The sequence below is a fragment of the Medicago truncatula genome, chromosome 5, assembly GCF_003473485.1.
Source record: "Medicago truncatula cultivar Jemalong A17 chromosome 5, MtrunA17r5.0-ANR, whole genome shotgun sequence".
Taxonomy (NCBI): Eukaryota; Viridiplantae; Streptophyta; class Magnoliopsida; order Fabales; family Fabaceae; genus Medicago; species Medicago truncatula.
Genome location: NC_053046.1, coordinates 7,530,943 through 7,549,617, shown reverse-complemented (window position 1 = coordinate 7,549,617; position 18,675 = coordinate 7,530,943). Strand labels below are relative to the sequence as shown.

The following is an 18,675-nucleotide window of genomic DNA, read 5'->3' as shown; positions in this document are numbered from 1 at the left end:
TCGAAACCTAAAACTTGGAGAGAAATTCATTCATTCCTTTTCATTTCACAAAGTTAGAGAGAGGTAGAGAGAGAAAGTGCGAGAAAGGAAGAACAAGGGTTAGAGAAAGGGGGAAACTTGAAGATTGAAGAATTGGGAGCTAAAGTGAAGCCTAAGTTTGGATTAATCATTATCTAAGGTAAGGGGGTTAGTCTTCTTCATAATCATAATTGTTTTGTTTGCAATTTTCTTGGTTTGTATGAAATAGTGCTTAATTGAGTAAGTATTTATATGAACCCAACCCTTGAATTTCGTGCTCTTGTTTTGGTGATAAGTTTGAGTATGTTAATTGAATGATAAATGAATTGTTGGTGATGAAATAACATGTTCATAGTGTATGAAAATGGGTAGTTGTGAAATTATGCTTAATTGATGAATTATGACATGTTGTTGTTGAATTGAGGTGAGAATCAAGTTTCAATTGATGTTGTTGTTGCTGAGATATGTTGTTGTTTATGATTTATGACTTGGGTGTTCATATATCATGATTGTTGGTGTGAATTGAGATGTTGTTGGTTGTTTTGCAAAAATGGGTCAAATGGTGATTTTGGTTTAAAATGATGTTTGATTCAAGTGGTTTTATGAAATTGGGTGTCTTTTTATGTTGAGAAACGTTTGGATGCACTTTGGGATCGAATTTGGGTGATGGGAAGTCAAAAATTGGGATTTTGGGGTGAAAATGGATTTTTCCCGTAAAACTGAATTTTTCTGAACTGTGCTCACTCGCCAGGCGAGCTGGTGGCGAGCAGCTACTGCCTTCACTCGCCATGGCGAGCAACCTTTCTCGCCAGGCGAGCTACCCAGTTGTGGCATCCCATATTTTTGCGTTTTGCATCATTTTCACTCGTTTCCGTTTTGTTTTGGCTTTTGATTTTAACATGAAAGTTTTAGACAATTGAGTTGGCATTCCATTGGCCTTGGTTTGACTTGAAAATAATGTTTTGTTTTTGAGTTATGAAGAAAATACTCTAAGGATGTTTAATAAACTTTACGAAAATTCCGCACAATTGTTTCTAAGTCAACCCAAACCTTATGGATTGTTTCCAAATTTCAAAGTCTGTTTATTATAAGTTCAATTAAAGGTTTTAGAGTATTTAAAACTTGGTTTGTGAAATTGAGACTTAATTTGGGAAATTACTTAGAATGTCGATTTTTCCGGAATGTGATCTCTCTTAAGAAATGGAATGGGATTAATGTTGTTTAATGATTATTGAATTTCCGGAAATGGATGAGATTGGTTCTTTTGAACTTTATTTGGTTTTACTTTGAAAATGGAGATGTATGGATGAATTATGATATGTTGGATATGATATTAACATGAAGTGTTGTATGTTCTCTTACTTAGTATATGAGAAATATTGTAATGATGAGATGATATTGGTGAGTCCATATACATTGTTATTATGATATGGTGCTGATTATCCATGTGGTGATGAATTGTTGGTGTGATTGCATAAATGCAAATAATATTGGTGAGAATTTGGTGAGTTGTTGTGTGGATATATGCATTATTATTGAGTCATATGTTCATGCATACATGACTGATGGAGACGGATATTTTTATATATCCAAATGGTGATGATATTGGTGATGATTATGATGTTCTGTCGGCATCATGGGCGACGGCCTAAATATTGGTGAGATCGGTACCGCATGCATATAGAGTTGTGTCTAGGATCATATCATGTTGTGGCATGAGTCCTTGTTGTGAAATTACTTAATGTGCTTATGGTTGTAAGCGATTAATGGTGATGTTTGTATTTGATGGATTGTTGTGTCATGCTATGATTAATTTTGTGAATGATGAATATTGATGATGTTGTGTTCATTGAATTTATGTCGGTGAGACTTGGATTGTGGTGATAATGTATGTATGAAATTTATCTATTTTGATTTCATTACATGATGTTGGATTATGCTATTCCTGCTTATCTGTGTTATTGATTATGTTGATGTAATACTCACCCCCAGTGGTTCTAACCGCCTACTTGCCTGTATGGGGGAGTAGACGTTGTGCAGGACTAGTAGCTTGTTGAGTTCCTGATGTTGGTGGATAGTGGGAGCTTTCTCCACTATCGGGTCTTAGAGTAGAGTTGTCTCTGATCTAGGGTTTTGTTGTTAACTCTAGATCTTGTTGGATTATTTTTTTTATATACTTTGAGATTTTGTCCATGTGTCGGACTTGGAGATTTTATGCTTATGCATTTTTGAGATCGTTTGACATGTATTCTTGATGTATGAGAATTTATATCCGCTGCGACTGATGAGGTTTTATATACATGCATGTTGACCGTTGATTCGATTTTGTTTCCTTTGATTTGGTGAAAGTAACGTCTATTTCTTGAATATATGAATTATTCGCATGTTTAATTGCTTTAATAGAATTAGGGCGTTACACTTTCCAACCCCATAAAGTCTTCCAATCACCATCAACAACATGAGGGTCAACATGTTGCATGTTATAAGCATTTTTAACGGTAAAATGGTATGTACTAGTTCCTCCCCATCCAATAATATCAGGACCATCAACATCAGTGGGGGAAGGGAGGGCAAGAACTTGATTTACAATGGCATTTGGTAGATTCTTTCGCAGAAATCCCACATCCCAATCACCATCCGGGTCCAAAGCATCTATGACAGAAAGGGTGGTGTCAATGTAATTTTGAGAAGCTGACGAGAAGAGTTTCCCAATATTTGGAACCCATTTGTCCAACCAAAAATTGGTATGTCTTCCTTCTCCAATTTGTTTCACCACATGACGTTGAAAGTCGTTCCATAATCCTGAAAGAGCTTTCCAAAGCGGAGAATCATAAGGTTGAGAGTTCCACGATAAATTGAGATCAGTGTTTCTCCCATATTTACTCAGGAGTACCTTGCACCAAAGATCATTTGGTTTTTGAATAAGATTTCATAACATCTTCATGAGAAAAGTCTCATTCATGATGTGGAGCTTCTTAAATCCTAATCCACCATAAACTTTTTCTTGATAACACATATCCCAACCAACAAGGTGGGCCTTGCGTCCTTGTTCAGCATCTCCCCAAATAAAACCCCTCTGGATTTTTTCGATCTCATTATAAATAGATTTGGGAATCTTTGCATACTGCATATGATAATACGGAATAGAGCTGAGCACAAATTTAGAAAGAGTGACTCTATCGGCTAAACTCAAACACTGTTGCTTCCAACCACTCAATCTAGTTTGGATTTTCTGTATAATATGGTTGAAATGACCTCTATTAGCTCTTCTCGATGAAATATTTGCCCCTAGATACTTTCCCAAACTATTAACATGAGAGAAGCCGGTATGATGTAGAATATCATCTCGAAGATTATCAACATTCTTGGAGAAGAATATCTGAGTTTTCTGATTGTTAAGTTTTTTACCAGACGCTTGACAAAACATATCAAGACAGTGCATAACACAATAAGCCTGCTCAATCGAGGCCTCTGCAAAAAGGAGAAGATCATCCGCAAATAGAAGATGAGAGATTTGGGGACCATTCCTGCCAGCACGCATGGGTTTCCAGTAATTTGCTTCAACTTGATCGGCTATAATGTGAGAAAGTTTTTCCATGCATATGACAAACAAATAAGGAGAAAGAGGGTCTCCTTGTCGTATACCACTAATAGGGGTGAAAGAATCTGTTTTCTCTCCATTCCACATGATTTTATAGAAAAAATTCTAAAGGTGGAAAATTTACACTCTAGAATTTGTGAATAAACAAAAAAAATTCGATTTTGAATTATATCAAGTGATTTTGTCATTCTTTTTTTTTTTTGCAAAAGTGATTTTGTCATTCTATTAATTTGTATATAACCTTTATATATATTTCAAATTCAAAATTCGAACAACAGAACATGTTTTACATCTTAAATTATATCACTCACTAACAAATTATTTTTCAATACCGATTGTATCACCTTCTAAATGGATTCCACTTGTGTAACATTATAGTGGAAATGTAGAAGTTAAATCATTCAGCCCTATACTTTAACCCTTTATATTCTTTTTAATTAATTTGTTATAAAAATATTAGCATATACATATGCTACAAACCCAACTCTTTATACCATGTATTGTGAAAGTAACCGGTATAAATTGTTCTCTCTCTGTTCTGTATTCCACTGCACTCAGACTTTGTATCAGAATCTGTACTCATCAGATTCAGATAAACAAAGCCAACACAATTCAACTAGAATTAAAAAAAAAAAATTAAACTAAAATTGGTGGGGTGCGCCTAGCCCATGCAATAGTGCAACGCATGGACGACACATGAGAAACCCAGCAGCAAGCTACTAAGGCGGCCTCTCCCCCTCAAAAAAGTAATTTAATATCGTGTGATCCATTGGATCACATATCAGATATTAAACTGATAAGAACAGATACTACACTTGATCTTAGCCAAAAGGCCGAGAAAGGTATGACTTGAAACAACACCTTGCATTGCTTTTATATCCACTGTCTACTCAGTTCTTTTCTTCATTACCCGATGTGGGACTTTTATGCAGCACCACCTTACACACCACTTCCGTTTATCTGCTGCTAAGTTTCGTTTCCCTTAAATTTTTAACGTGATGCCTCCAGTATCAAAATGGTAAATAAATATCATATCTCAAATTAAAATCAATCATACAAACTATGAGGCCACACACACATAATTTCGCAAACTATGCAATCAATCATATCTCAGAAGTTGAAGGCTATGTTCACAATCAGGTAACACTTGATAACTTATGACTCTTCCCAACCAATTCAGACAATATTACTTCAAAGCTACAAACACTGCCCTAAATATGCTGAAGATCACCCCTTAATTCAGATAAGAGGAACTGAGTTTTGCTTCCACCAATATCAGCTATTGTGTCCATGCAATATCTTATAACTGTTGGGAACAAATATCTTATAAGTTATAACTATTGTTTCAAATTGCTCTCCACAACCACGCAACATAACAATTATAGAGGTTTTTGCAACAGTATTTTTTTAATATTGGCCGCATCACTGCATTAATTTTTCTGCATTTTATCAAGAGAATATAAAAGTCCGCGGAATAATGCCATAATCGCAACTGTAATTTAGTATATATATAATGAACATGGAAGCTTAATTAATTTCATGTAATGCCAACTAAGATGAAATCAAACTGTTTAATATGGACTTTTGGGAATTTATCAATGAAAATAAAAGTGTTAGCAAATTCGTAGATTTTTTTCCAAGAAACTCATAAAATGATAGATATATACGTTTTGTTGCGAACTTTGGTACAAAAGGTCAGGATGATGGATTTACTCTGCTGTGAACAAGTTCAACACTTTCAATTCTAAAAAAACAAAGTCAAGGGATCTCAAGTTCAGCAAATCAACTAAAGCATGCTGACTACAGATGCCAAAAGTACATGTAATTAAGATTAAGATGTAGTAATTAACAACAAAAAAACAAGTAATTAATTTCTAGTTTCTTGAATCATGACACATTGTAAGAAAACCTTGGCCCTTAAGACAAGAAATTAATTTCCTCTATCTTGAATACACTATTAGTAGTAGTTGGTGTTATATCTACCTCTAATTCTCTATATCTATGCAAAATTGCAAATACCTTCTCATGTGTAAGGTTGATATCCTTTTGCTTGATCAGTTATTAATTGATTTAAAATAATTTTATTCTTCTTGGTTTTGTCTGGAATCATGTCTGTGTGGTTGAAAAATGACTTTCTCATTGTTCTTTTAAGTTGCATATAAACTATTCTTCTTGGTAATGCAATTTTGGTAATGTAATTTTGAACAACTTCAGCTAATTGATATATTGCATATATGCCCACATCTAGTTATACTTTATTTTCTAACAACAAACAAAAGCCACTGTACCACACAAGTCAAACCACTGTTCCCTCATATCCGTCATCATGGAAGAACCAGGGTGCCACGGAAGAACCAGGGTGCCACGCATGCATACAACAATGAAGAGTGGGAAGGCTGCCAGAGTTGCAACAATCAAACATGACATATAATAATATGTGTTTGATTTGCTAAAAAATGAAGGATAGGACAGAACAATTCTAGTTGTCCAGTGTTTGATTTGTAAAACTGTTTCAGGTACAGGACAAACTGGAGGCAAGGGACAGGACAAAAACTCATATTTTTGTCCCTCACCAAACCACATCACAACTTTTTGTCCCACGTACAAGTTGTCTAAAATACCAAAATAGCATTTTGTCCCTCAAAAATCGTATAAAACAAAAAAATTACTCAATGTCATAAAAAATTTGTCCTGTGCTGTTCTGCCTTGTGTTGTACTGTTCTATCTTGTACTGTTCTGTCCAATACTTCCTGTTTTGCAAACCAAACACACCCTTAATTTTAATTCATATGAGTAAAGATATTTTACATTGTTAGCTCAATAAAAACATTTGATTTTTAGCTTAACCACTTTTAAAATTATACATATGATTGGTTATGATGGACTGATAGTGTAAAACTTTTTAAACTAACATTGCATGTAATTTTACTCATTATTCAATGTAATTTGGTCTTGTAAAAATCATATCATAAAGTGTGTTTAGATGATATTAACAAAAAAATAGATGTGAAATATTGATATGACGGTACAACCATATTCTTTTGGTCAATTTTTTAAAGTGAATAAGTGAAGAATCCGCAATTCCAATTCCAACCCCTGGAATGATGCCCCTATCAATTGAATTATGCTTATAGACATTTATCCATCCTGAATGTGTTTATTTGAGCATGTGTAAATAGCAAAATAAAATAATTTTTTTATTATACTAAAATAAAATTTAATATGTGTGTAAATATTGAAGTTTAATATAAATCAATTAAATTTTATTTTATTTCTTACATAAATTTTACAAGACCAAATCACACAAATAGTACGCTTAGTTTGAACAATCCAATAGAATAAAATCACATGACAATGATAATTACAACGACCAAACTTTAGCCTACTAAATAAAGTTAGCTGCATAGACCAATTGACACCACAATGTTTCCACAATATATATACACACTCTTGTTAATTGATCAATATTAAATTTCTTCTCAAAACGAAACAAACTCGTTGCAATTGCCAACGTTCCTTGGTGGAATTTGGCGTCCTCCGTAATTTGTCTTAAAGGAACTTCACTATACACAATGAAAGAAAAAGATACACTGTTCACATTTTTTAATAAGCATATATGATTTCGATCAGATGTTAACAAGGTTTGTTTTTGTTGAAAGAGTAGATAACAAAGGACACCCTTGCGTTTTATGCGGGACAGTACGTGTTTGGAAAAACTTAAATTTTTTCTAAAAAAATAAAAAAATAACTCTTTAAAAATTATATAAAAAATAAAAAAATAAAAAAAATCACACCAAAGGCTAAGAAAATTTCCTTATCAAACAAAATGAGACAATCCAACAAAAATTTAGAACACCCACAAAATTTTGTTAGTAGGATAATGAAAGTTCTGCAGAAGCAATCAGTTGGCCTTTGTATCATTGCTTACTTCCATCCCCGCTTTTCAAGACCCAGAAAGAACCTTTTGAGACACATAACTCACTCACGGCCTGAAAATTTGTTCAGAACAAGAAAAGCAAAACAAATATTAGCATGATAAGCAATATTTCTTGACACGAGGGAGAAAAATGATACAACTGACGAATGATTTTGAAACATTTATTTGTGCTTACTGTGTTAAAATCATTTATCGGACATTTCACTTTATATGGCTTTGCAGGGCAACATTCATTCAATTTTACTTTAGCAATTGATCAATTCATGAAGCAACTGCTACTTTTGGTTGTTTTTGTTTAATTTAGTTAAACCGTTTTGGCTACTATTGGTTATTTAATTTAGTTGAACCGTTTTGGTTGTGCACCGTCATATGTACCTATACTTTCCTAACATCATTTCCATGTTCGAGTACACAATCTTTCAATGTTAACGAATAAGCCATAAAGAAAAAAACTTCACACACCTAGTCACCACCAGCCAAAGCGAACTAGAGAAGCCGTTTACAAACACGTTATAATACACATACATGGATAAAACTTGTTAGTTTTATACATGCCAGTGAAGCGATGAAAAGCCTATAACGTTATAATCATGCTACTCAATACATAGTTTTATTTCTCCTGTTTTGGCTGCTGAAATATTAAATTCAACTTTATCAACAGCGCATACTAAAGAAATAATTGAGCAGATATTCAGCATAAGAGAATGTTATTATATGAGCTATTAGTCTAATGAGGAATTTGTTAAACAGAACATTCGATGGGAAGTCATATGTCCCTAGTATAAAACCATTGAGACCACAAAATGTTAATATCCTATGACTTCAACAGTGTCAAGATGCCTTAATAAAAGAATCTTGTTAAACTAGAAGAAAACTAACCTTGATATATTCATTGTTGGGGACATCCCTACCGAGTTTTCTCCTTGCAGCTTCAAGTATCTCAGCCTTCTTTAGCTTCCCATTGGGTCCACTTCCACGAAGCATATCAATTACAACATCTCTGCAAGGAACAATATCATCACAAGTGTTGTAAACAAATGGAATGTGTTACTTTTCTGAAAACTCTTTGAAAGGGAGGGAGGGAGGGAGGGAGGGAGAACCTGAATGGATCATTTTGTGCTGATTTTAACACATAACAACCATGGATATCACATGCAACTTCACCCAAGATAGCCTTCAGCTCGTCTTGTGGAACATCAAGACTATTAGCTGCATCGACAGACATTTTAGAACCTCCCTTTGGGAGCATAGTTTGGGCAAGTGCCAATCCACGCAATTCTTGGCATATCAATTGGAAGCTGCAGATATATAAATAAAAGCTACATGAGACAACAGCCAGCCAAACAAGAAAATAAAAAATATAGAACTTCTGCAAAGCCAAATTAAATTTAAAACAGCTAGTAGAGATTTTCCCCTTATGTGATTGTCGTTACCCAGCCCAAGAGTTACAAATTGGTCGGAAAATGCATAACCCTGAGATAAATGTCCAAGGATTGGCATTCCCACTCATCCCAATCCAACTAAACTAGACTCAATCCAAAAAAGCCCTATTCTGCCGATCTCTTCAGATCTCCCTCACATGACCACATGAAGTCCCTCGTTAAATTCTCTCTCTCTTGAGACAAACTCTTCACACCTCAAATTTCAACAGGGTCACAGTATGGGTTTTTGACAGGTCAGCCGAGCTTTCCACGTCAAACAATGATATTTGCTTGTTGGAAATTGAAGAAGCCCCACACAGGAGGGATTAAGAAAAGGGGTTTATGAGTGGAGAGTTTGAGTCCATTGGTTCGAACTTTTGGATCATGGGCCTCCGCACTATGAACGCAAACTATGCCACACTTGACACTCCAATTGGGCCTGTGCCATAATGCAACCCATGGGCGCTGCAGCGCCAGTGAGAGAATCAAGGAAGAAAGAGGCTGCTTGAACCCATGGGCAAGATGGGAACTAAAATAATGAGATATGATAGGCAAGATGGGAACTAAAATAATAAATTTCTAGTATCGTGGGCCAAGCTTGTTTCAGCAAAAACAGAAGTTAAGGAATAACGGATGGGTTCAAGGATGTTAAACTCTCGAGTTAACTTTTGAACTCTTATAAGTTTATGATGTTAAGCCATGAAATGAGTCAACTCACATAGTGAACTCTTATGAGTTCAAAAAAACTTGATAAAATTGGTGAGCTATCGGTTTTACTAGTGGTTAACAAGTTTACGATTCTACATTAGTTTGGTATTAAAACATAAAATTTTGGTAAATATTAGCCAATATTTAATTTAATTATTTGTGTTTCAATAACTATTGGTTTTAGAAAGTAAATTTACGTTTGTAGTGTTGTTGTGAGGGACAACTAACATGCCTCCATATGAGTTTGTTGTTTTTCTAGCATTTCATTTGTTTTATTTCACCATTTCTTTTTGGTCTATCATAAATATATATCTATTTAAAATTATTTTTGCTTTATTATAGAAATGAAATGTTAAATTACTATTATTTTAATGGTATTATATTATCTATATATGTTATTTTAATATTAGGTAATCACTTGCAAGTTTAAAGAGCCTACACGAGTTTACCTAGACTCTCGAGTTTGACAACCTTGGATAGGTTCCCTCGAAAGCGGCACGATCTTTCAAAACACAAGAATTGGGGAAAGAGGACTCATAGGTGTGCGCCCACCAAGCAACGCCAATTTTCATACCCATCATTGTTTATCAGTCAACAAATACACATCCCACTAGACATATTGACCAATACAAAGCATAGCTATTGAAACATGAGAGAGTTGAAGTGCACTATGGACTAACCTACAAATGTTGGGCTTCCAAAAATAACTAAGGTGTATAAACTTTGTGTAAATAATGAGATTGCACACCTTGTATTTATAACGGTTTTACAATAAAAGCATTGAAAGCTTAATAAGTAAGCACTAGCCTAGGAAGTTGTATACTCTAGGAGTAATAACAGTCAATCTAGGAAGTTGTACAGTTAAAGGAATATCTAAAGATGCTTAATTTTATCATTTATAAATGGGAAAACGTACCTGCAAACTTTGTGAGTTTGAAAAAGCTTCTTGAGGGCAATTGGCAGAGCATGACGAGTTTCACTTGACATGGTCATGCTCCTAGGAGGATCTTCACCCAAACTTGTTGCCCGTGGATCAGAATTTGTTGATGTAAAAAGAGCATTGTTGACACCACTGTTTGTTATAGCACTTTTAAGTTTTCTTTTTCCTCCAAGAGTACCGATAATACTATTTACCTCATTTTCCAAGATCTTAAAAATTTCTTCTTGTTTTTTAACAACAATTGGAAATTCTTTTATGAAGGACTCGTCAGGAAGCTCTTTGAACTTCCAATAATTTTCTTTGGATTTTAGATCAAACTTTTCCAAAGCAAATTGCATCACAAAGTGTTTCATGCGATTACCAAGTTCACCGCCACCGAGCCTTCTCAGCTCATCAGACTTAACTGTCAAACTCTTGTGAAACCTTACAAGGATATAATTTCTTGCCAGACTTTCTATACCGCCTGTAGGAAACAGCAAGCTACTTCTTGGAACCCAGTAACCCCGCAGCAATTGTGCTTGCTTCTCCAGAACACTCAGCAGTTCGTCATCAGAGCATTCAGGAGCAAAGTGCTTGATAGCACTAAAACGGTGAAGTGGAGGGCCCTATCATAGAGTGTTCTGTTATTAGATACATTAAAAAAATACAAAATAGATGGAATGTTACTCTATTCGATCTTGAGGGTATTACAAAATGAATTTAATTCATATATATATTGTAGTGTGAAGAGTCTTTACACTGTCAATCAATCATAACTGTTAGATCATAAAAAATGTTTGACTTTCATCATAACCACTCTTAAAGTCACACACATAAAAAATGTATGAAAATTAAACTTGTAAAAGATACCAAAATAAGAACTCTCCCTCCCTCTTGATATTTCAATTATACTTGGAAAGAGACAAGAAAACCAAAAAAAAAAAACTTAAATAATTAATTTAAAAGGAAAACTATTACCAACAGAATCATATTCTAAAACATAAATTGTTAAAAAATAAAAAAATAGCAATGACATGTTGCCCACAAACCTAGTATCAGCTTTACAAAATGCAAATGCCTTTTGAACAGAAAGCAGAAACTTCAGTTCTTGATATCGTGTGAACGGAGAACATTGGCACAGTTAAAACACAATAGACAAGCATAGTTGAAACACACACACAAGGCATAGTTGAATCAGGGATTGAATATATGCCAAGTGAAAAGAAAAAAAAATGGATGCAATCAACAATAGACAAGCATAAAAAGCAAGATGCAGAGTGTTAACTATAAATATCCTCTCTCAATAACAACAAGAAATCAAGGTCAAACTAATGATGCTACAAACCTCAATCAGCAATGTCTGAAGACGTTTTTCCACCGGCAATGATAGAAGATACCTGAACAAAATCAATATGGCATTGTAAGAAAAATAAAACATATAATTGACGAGACAAAACCAAGGAGAAGAATACAACAAAAAGAAGAGAGAGAGAGAGAGAGAGAGAGAGAGAGAGTGTGTGTGTGTGTGTGGTACAACAGAGAGTAGGCAAATTTTTAATTAGAAATAAGGGCAAAAAATAAAGACGACCGCTTCTATTAAAGGAAAACATTACCTTTTAGAAGGACCTTTAGCTAAAGTGTTGCTGCTCACTCCAGGACATAGTGTAGCAATGTAGTCATACCTTGAACCATTCAAATATTGACAAGAATAATAAATTTACAGAAGAGTACAGAAGAGTACAAAAGACAAAAGAATATAAGGGCATATTCTTACGTGCTCATTTCAAAGTTTATGGGAGAACTTTCGTGTGTAACCATTTGCTGAAAATATCTAGATGAGATATCACTCTTGCAACCATGGTACTCGAGAGGAACCCAGCACTGCACAAATAAAGAAAAAGACCAATTAAAAAGGGAGGGAAAATAAAAAGTAAAAACAGCAGAGCTCCCTCTTACTTTCTTAAAGTATTTCCAATTTCATTTTATGAAATTTATGTTCATTTTAATTTGCTAACAAGGAGATGGAAGACTCGTGTTGCGAGAAGATGGAAGGCATGTTAGGAAGAATGCACGTTTAGAAACATTGAAACCAATGTTTTGGCATTTTCATAGTTTCTTAAAATGCTAAATCTGTTTTCAAAATTTGTAATAGAAAATGGTTTCATATTCTCTCATGATTATTAGTTGAAGTGAAAATGACAACAGAATATGAGAGTAAACTGCCATATGCATATTGGTATAACAAGACTACTAGTAGACATAGTTATATCCAGTTCACAAATCATAATGCATACCATGATCATTTAAAAATACAGCATAACCCCATTATGACCAAAAACTGCTATATTTAAATTAGATTATTGTTTTAACAACTGTTACACCTGATTACTGTCGCTCTTTTGCTCAATTGAAGGCGCACCATCACTCTTTTGCTCCATTGACGGCGTTGTCTGCTTATTCTGCAACAAAGAAACAAAATCAATTAGCTAAATGGATGCCCATGTGTTGACAGATTGCAGATCGACGACGGCAACAACAACATCAACAACAAATGCCTTTTCCCACTAGGTTGGGTCGGCTCCGAAAATCAATCGATGGCATAATATCACGGCACACATTAGGTTTGAAGAAAACAAAAACTTGATAAATAGTAAGAAAGAAAATAATACAAAATTAAACTGAGGAAAGAGTTTGGTGGTCCTTCAACAAGACTGCTTGTAAACTATCCCTATGATGAGATAACAAAACATGTAATTAGAGATGGCACAGATGGAAAAAAGATGCTAATGACTGAATAATTAAATTGAAAATATGAACAGAAAAGGCAATGTTCCTACAAGCATGCAACAGCAATTGAACATTTTTGGCTTCTCATATTCTTATGAGGGGGGAGTACAATCACCCAGCATGTGAATATAAGGGGTTTGTTAAACTACATTTCACAACTTGTATTTGAATCTCTATGAAGAATCATACACGTTGGACGAGTCGAACACAACATTTAACCAAATTAAGGAAGATTTAGAGGACAACAGTTTGCATATCAACATGATTGATGATAGATGGTGTCGTTTGATCCATGATAGTGGGTGGGTAAGACTTGGTTATTGTTGTTGTAAAAGGTGTGTAGAAAAATATTTCAAGATTATCAAGACATTAGTGCTATCCGGCAAAAATTACAACTGCAGCTCATTCATCCAAAAAAAAAATGAATGATTTCTATAATTCTATAGATATTACTTCGCTATGATATGTAATAGTGATATATATTTCGCAATATTTACGGCTAAGTCCCTTATATAGTTCAGTGAACTAGCCAAGGGTCAAAGTACCACAGCAATCGAGAATCGAAGGTCGGACATGTATTTGGATATTTCCCTTCAACTTAACATTGCATTCTTTATTTGATATACACGAATAGTTGAAGGGAACGTCTTAGTAGAGTCTTTCAGTGGCATGTTTCGGTCCTCTTTCCCTTTAGTTAGAAAAAGTGAGCCACCCGTTCAGGTACAAGATACTATCATTACCCGTAATCGCAACGACCCAATTGCAATAGTGGAGCTCTACCAACTGAGCTATATCCTGTGCAGTCTTTTCTACTTAGCTGTAAGTAACTAACACAATACCTGGTTATTTGACGTAGCAACATTTTTCTTTTCTGAGCCCCCAGAATCGAGATAATGTCGTGATGGCCGGAGCTGCACAACTGCATGAATTGGATGAAGGTGCAACTGCAACCAAGACAGAGACAGTCAAATTTACAAATTTCTCAAAAATAAAAATCAACAAGTATCACCATGATGCAATTCATATATCTTGCATGTTAATAGAAGAAATAAGAAGACATCAATCATAAAATAAAATTGAAGATAATAACAGTGGGTTAGAACTCTGAAATATTCTATACAAGCAACTTGAGTATAACAATGATAAAATCCATGAAACCTTCAAGTTATCAGAATTGAGAAGAGAGAAGAAGACACAAGACATAAATGAATCACAAAGTTGAAGATAAGAGAAATATGATGGGTCACAATTCTGAAGTATTTTAAATGCTACATGTAATTATATATAAATAATGAGTGGATAAGCAAGAGTAAGTCAAGTTAGCTGGGTTGTTCGTGCGAGAATCCAACACATATAACCTGTTAAGAATCTTTACAAGATCAGGTTCTATCTTTTATCTTCTAAGGTGACATTCCATTGTTTTCTTTTAAACTTTTTATATTATGTTTTGAGGAGTTGTATGATGTAGGAAAAGTATCCAAGAATGCTCACTCTCCTCATAAACCTAAAGTGCTCCTTTAGGCACAGAGCGCTCCTTCGATTCAAATCTAGATACTCTTAATTGATAATTGTATATCAATCATCAAAAGCCTCTGAACTTTAACACTGAAGGCCTATTAACAGGCCCAATAAAGCTAAACAACCTAATACATATTCCTGATCTAAAGCTTGAAAAAGATAATCCAATTTATACCAAAATATCTAAATACCAGAGTAACAATACAATAATCCCAAATCAGAAACCTAAGGTGAAATTAAAAATCCTAAACAAACTACATCTCTGGAGGAAGTTGATTTCAAGGCATGATTGTATTTAAATCTTCCTCAGAAGACATTGCAGAATAGAATGAGACACAAGTACCTTATCTCCCATAAGAAGCCCAACAGCACAGCCATTTGCAGGAGGCGGCTTCCACGTAGTTGACAGAGTCTGGGGAGAATTAAAAATATGATAGCAAATTTGTAAGTTACAGTATAGAATACCTTTCTGAGACAACTTCACAAACAAAGCACACAATTATATTCAACTTTGACATATATATCAAAAGTATTTCCAGCAATTCGATGAACGAAGAGAAGGGTTATATTTAGAAAATATAATGAAAAATTAGAAACAAAGAAAGAATACAGCAACAGTGCAAATGTGCAACCAATCATTACCCCTCTAGATGGTATTAAGTATCAACGACATGAATCAAAGTTCAAACAATGCATGGTGGTCTGTAAAATTAGCACAGTTGTATCATTGATTCAAGGTCATAAAGATTTGACAGAATTTCATGTGCATATGTTGATTGCAATGCATCAGTAATCTGACGTGGAAGCTTTTCACATTTTTAAAAGCAGGCATATATTCTGCTAGTGAGTGAAGCAAGCATTCCACAAGACCTAAAATTTCATTGTAAATCCAATCAAACTCACGATACACATCAAATTCTACAACTGAACCGTATTTTAAATAATTTATGCCAATTCTGATCTTGGATACCTCCTTTTAATTATTAAATATTCTATTATAAACCATTGTGTGGGATCAATCATGAAGCTAGACGTGGTGGAATTCGATCTAAGGTGAAAGTGACAAGTAGAGTTGCCCATGAGAGAGTCCTCCTATAGAAACAAAGATTTTTCCTAAAAAATGATTGTTTGCTTGTTTATTCCAATACCAAACTACCTTTTCAAAGGCTACAAATAATGAAGATATCTTAATCAAACTTTCACAGATAAGGATTATGTTATGCATGTAAAGTTAAAAGAGATAGAGTCATCCTAATCGGCAAATCCTAATTAATATAAATTTATCAGGTGCTACACCCTATATCATATTATTACCAAAGCTAGCAAAAGTAACCAGCCCTAACCTATTTCAAGGATGCATATGATTATCGTCATGGAGAGCATTGATATATTCTACTGAGTCTACAGTTATTGATTCTAAATAATCGAGTAATCAACAAGATGCTTGCAATCCCTCTCATCAAAATACAAAAAAGAAATACACAGCTATTACTAATTTCAGTTCCAATGAATCATGGAGCCTTCTTTGTCAAATATTTAACAATTAATATGTTAATTATTTACTTATTAAAACATACAACACATCTTGATGGCAATGGGTGCGGTAACTTTTATAGCATCATTCAATCAAAGATTGTAATAAGATATAATGAAAATACCTGCTTTGTATATTTCAATTTATCGGCAGTGGCTTTTTCAACATTATATGACTCCAAATCAATAGATAAATCAACCTCTACTTCTGAAGTCCCAGGTTTCAACCTAACCTACAGAATCAAAACACACAATAGTTAGTCAATCGAATCACCAGTAATTTCCTAAAAGAAAGAAAAAAACAATAAACCCACCTCTTCACATTGTTCATCAAGATCATAAGGCCGCCAAGATGGTCTCAAAGGATATTGCATGACATACAACTAAAAACAACCAAAAAAACAAAAATTAGACTACCACAGTAAAATGTAGAATCCATTATCCAACACTAGCGTATCACTGACACTTCTGGTCAAAGGTGTGTCCGGCGTCCAACACACTCATCTGATTACATTCAATAATGTCATTTTCTCAAATTACTACTAGTATCGACGTTTCAGTGTCTGTGTCCGGTGGCCGACACACGTATGATTATGTTCAATAATGCTATTTTCTCAGACACTAACAGTATCAATGTGTCCGTGTCTGTGTCCAGTGTCCAACACATGTCTGATTGCATTCAGTAATGTCATTTTCTCAAATTACTACATCAAGGTATCAGTGTAAGTGTCCCGTGTCCAACACACATCTGATTACATTCAATAATGTCATTTTCTCAAATTACTACCGCTATCGACGTTCAATGTCCGTGTCCGTGTCGACACATGTATGATTACATTCAATACTGTCATTTTCTCAAATTACTACCAGCATCTGACACACACATCTGATTGCTTACAATAAATTCATTTTCTCAGATTACTACGGGCATCAGTGTTTGTGTCAGTGGTTTATAAACACTCAAGAGCAGAGCAGTAATAACAAACCTTCGTGTCATTATCAATAGAAGGCGAAAAATACACATCAATTTCACGAACAACTGTATCCTCTTCATCCATAGGATTAACTTCTCTAGAACCATCAACCGCCTCAGTCATTTCCACATCAACATTTCTCGAATCAACTTTACCTTCAATCTTCGATTCAGCGTCAGTTTTAACGGAAGCATTAGGTTCATGCTTCACCGGAGTGGGCGCGGTTAAATCAATTTCCTGTGGTTCTGTTTTAGCAGAAGCGAGTGGCGGTGGTTCGGATTTGGGAACGAGTGATGGCTCTTCTTTTTTAGGTTTGAATTTTGATGATTTTGGCGCAAACCGCGAGACCCGAGGTTTTACAGGTGCATCTAGGTCGTCGAAATCCATAGCGAACTTTTGTGAGTATTTTTTTACGTTTCACTGAAATGAAAAAAGTGTGAGTGTTCAGAGAGATTATGGCGGCAAAAGAAGTGTAAGAAGTTTGAAGAGATAGAAAATGCGTACCTGATTGTGAGGGTGAAGACAGTGGTGTTGACGGTGGTGAGAAAGGAAGGGTTCAAGTTTAAGGGTAGAAGGGAATTTTGCAGACCCTAGTACCGCGAGAAAGACGGAATAACTGATTGTTGAACTTGAGCTTTGGGCTCGGAATCGGATTCTCTAGCTAACGCGCCAAAGCCAGGGTGAACTTTCACCTGTTCACGTCCGTCAGATCAGTCTCACGCTTCAGAATCTGACACGTGTCCAATTTAACTAAAACTTACCGTCGAGCTATTTATTGAAATTTGAACAATCTTGTCTTTGGCTCATATTGGTAAAAATAGTATTAGATGATTAACAAGTTAGCTCATCGGTGCTTCTAGTTTATGGTTATTCATTGATAGCTTATAAGTCAATTAAAGTATTTAAAAAAATTAGCGGTTTAATTGACTGATAAATATAAAATGAAAAAAAGAATTTCTTTTTCAATCATTCTGACATCTCCCATGCCATTTGTTTGATGAAAATATCATTGTTTGGATTTCTGAACATTTTTGGATTACGAAATCAAAAGCGGATAGTTCTCAATCTTGAACATTTTGCCTTCAAGTTATATAATCTAAAAATTGTGTGTGTTTATGAAACCTCGTGATTTTTCTCGCCTTCCACTCGATACACCTCTACAAACATGTATTGAAAAGTGTACAATAGATTTCATACTCATAATTTTCGTCTAAAAGCAAAGGTAACATGACTACTCCCTCCGTCCCTATATGTAAACA

At 34.6% G+C, this 18,675-nt stretch overlaps 1 protein-coding gene and 1 non-coding gene across 3 annotated transcripts; both read right to left on the bottom strand.

The window, feature by feature from the left end:
• Positions 1 to 4,269: 4,269 nt before the first annotated feature.
• On the bottom strand, positions 4,270 to 4,465 carry LOC112422320 (U2 spliceosomal RNA). The gene has a single exon (XR_003012686.1). It is a non-coding gene; the product is annotated as a U2 spliceosomal RNA (small nuclear RNA).
• A 2,649-nt stretch (positions 4,466 to 7,114) lies between these two features.
• LOC11409562 (DNA-directed RNA polymerase III subunit RPC5) lies at positions 7,115 to 18,067 on the bottom strand. 2 transcript variants are annotated; one of them, XM_003611916.4, is made up of 14 exons: positions 17,921 to 18,067; positions 17,429 to 17,836; positions 16,757 to 16,825; positions 16,568 to 16,675; positions 15,253 to 15,321; positions 14,231 to 14,335; positions 12,986 to 13,063; positions 12,379 to 12,485; positions 12,218 to 12,286; positions 11,950 to 12,001; positions 10,602 to 11,230; positions 8,657 to 8,854; positions 8,436 to 8,556; positions 7,115 to 7,608 (listed from the first exon to the last, which is right to left on the bottom strand). In XM_003611916.4, exons 2-14 carry the CDS (start codon positions 17,801 to 17,803, stop codon positions 7,537 to 7,539), a joined length of 2,052 nt encoding a protein of 683 aa, XP_003611964.1. In that variant the 5' UTR covers positions 17,804 to 17,836; positions 17,921 to 18,067; the 3' UTR covers positions 7,115 to 7,536. The 2 variants fall into 2 exon arrangements, with proteins under 2 accessions (XP_003611964.1, XP_039690407.1); XM_039834473.1 differs by lacking the exon at positions 17,921 to 18,067 and having other exon boundaries at positions 17,429 to 17,892.
• Positions 18,068 to 18,675: the final 608 nt, after the last annotated feature.

Excerpts from the sequence above, each read along its gene's own strand:
- LOC11409562 (XM_003611916.4), bottom strand. The coding sequence starts at position 17,803 with ATGGATTTCGACGACCTAGATGCACCTGTAAAACCTCGGGTCTCGCGG. Across the intron at positions 12,486-12,985 it reads AAAAGAGCGACAGTAATCAG|TGCTGGGTTCCTCTCGAGTA; the intron begins GTGTAACAGTTG and ends TTATTTGTGCAG. Across the intron at positions 11,231-11,949 it reads TTCAGACATTGCTGATTGAG|GGCCCTCCACTTCACCGTTT; the intron begins GTTTGTAGCATC and ends ACTCTATGATAG.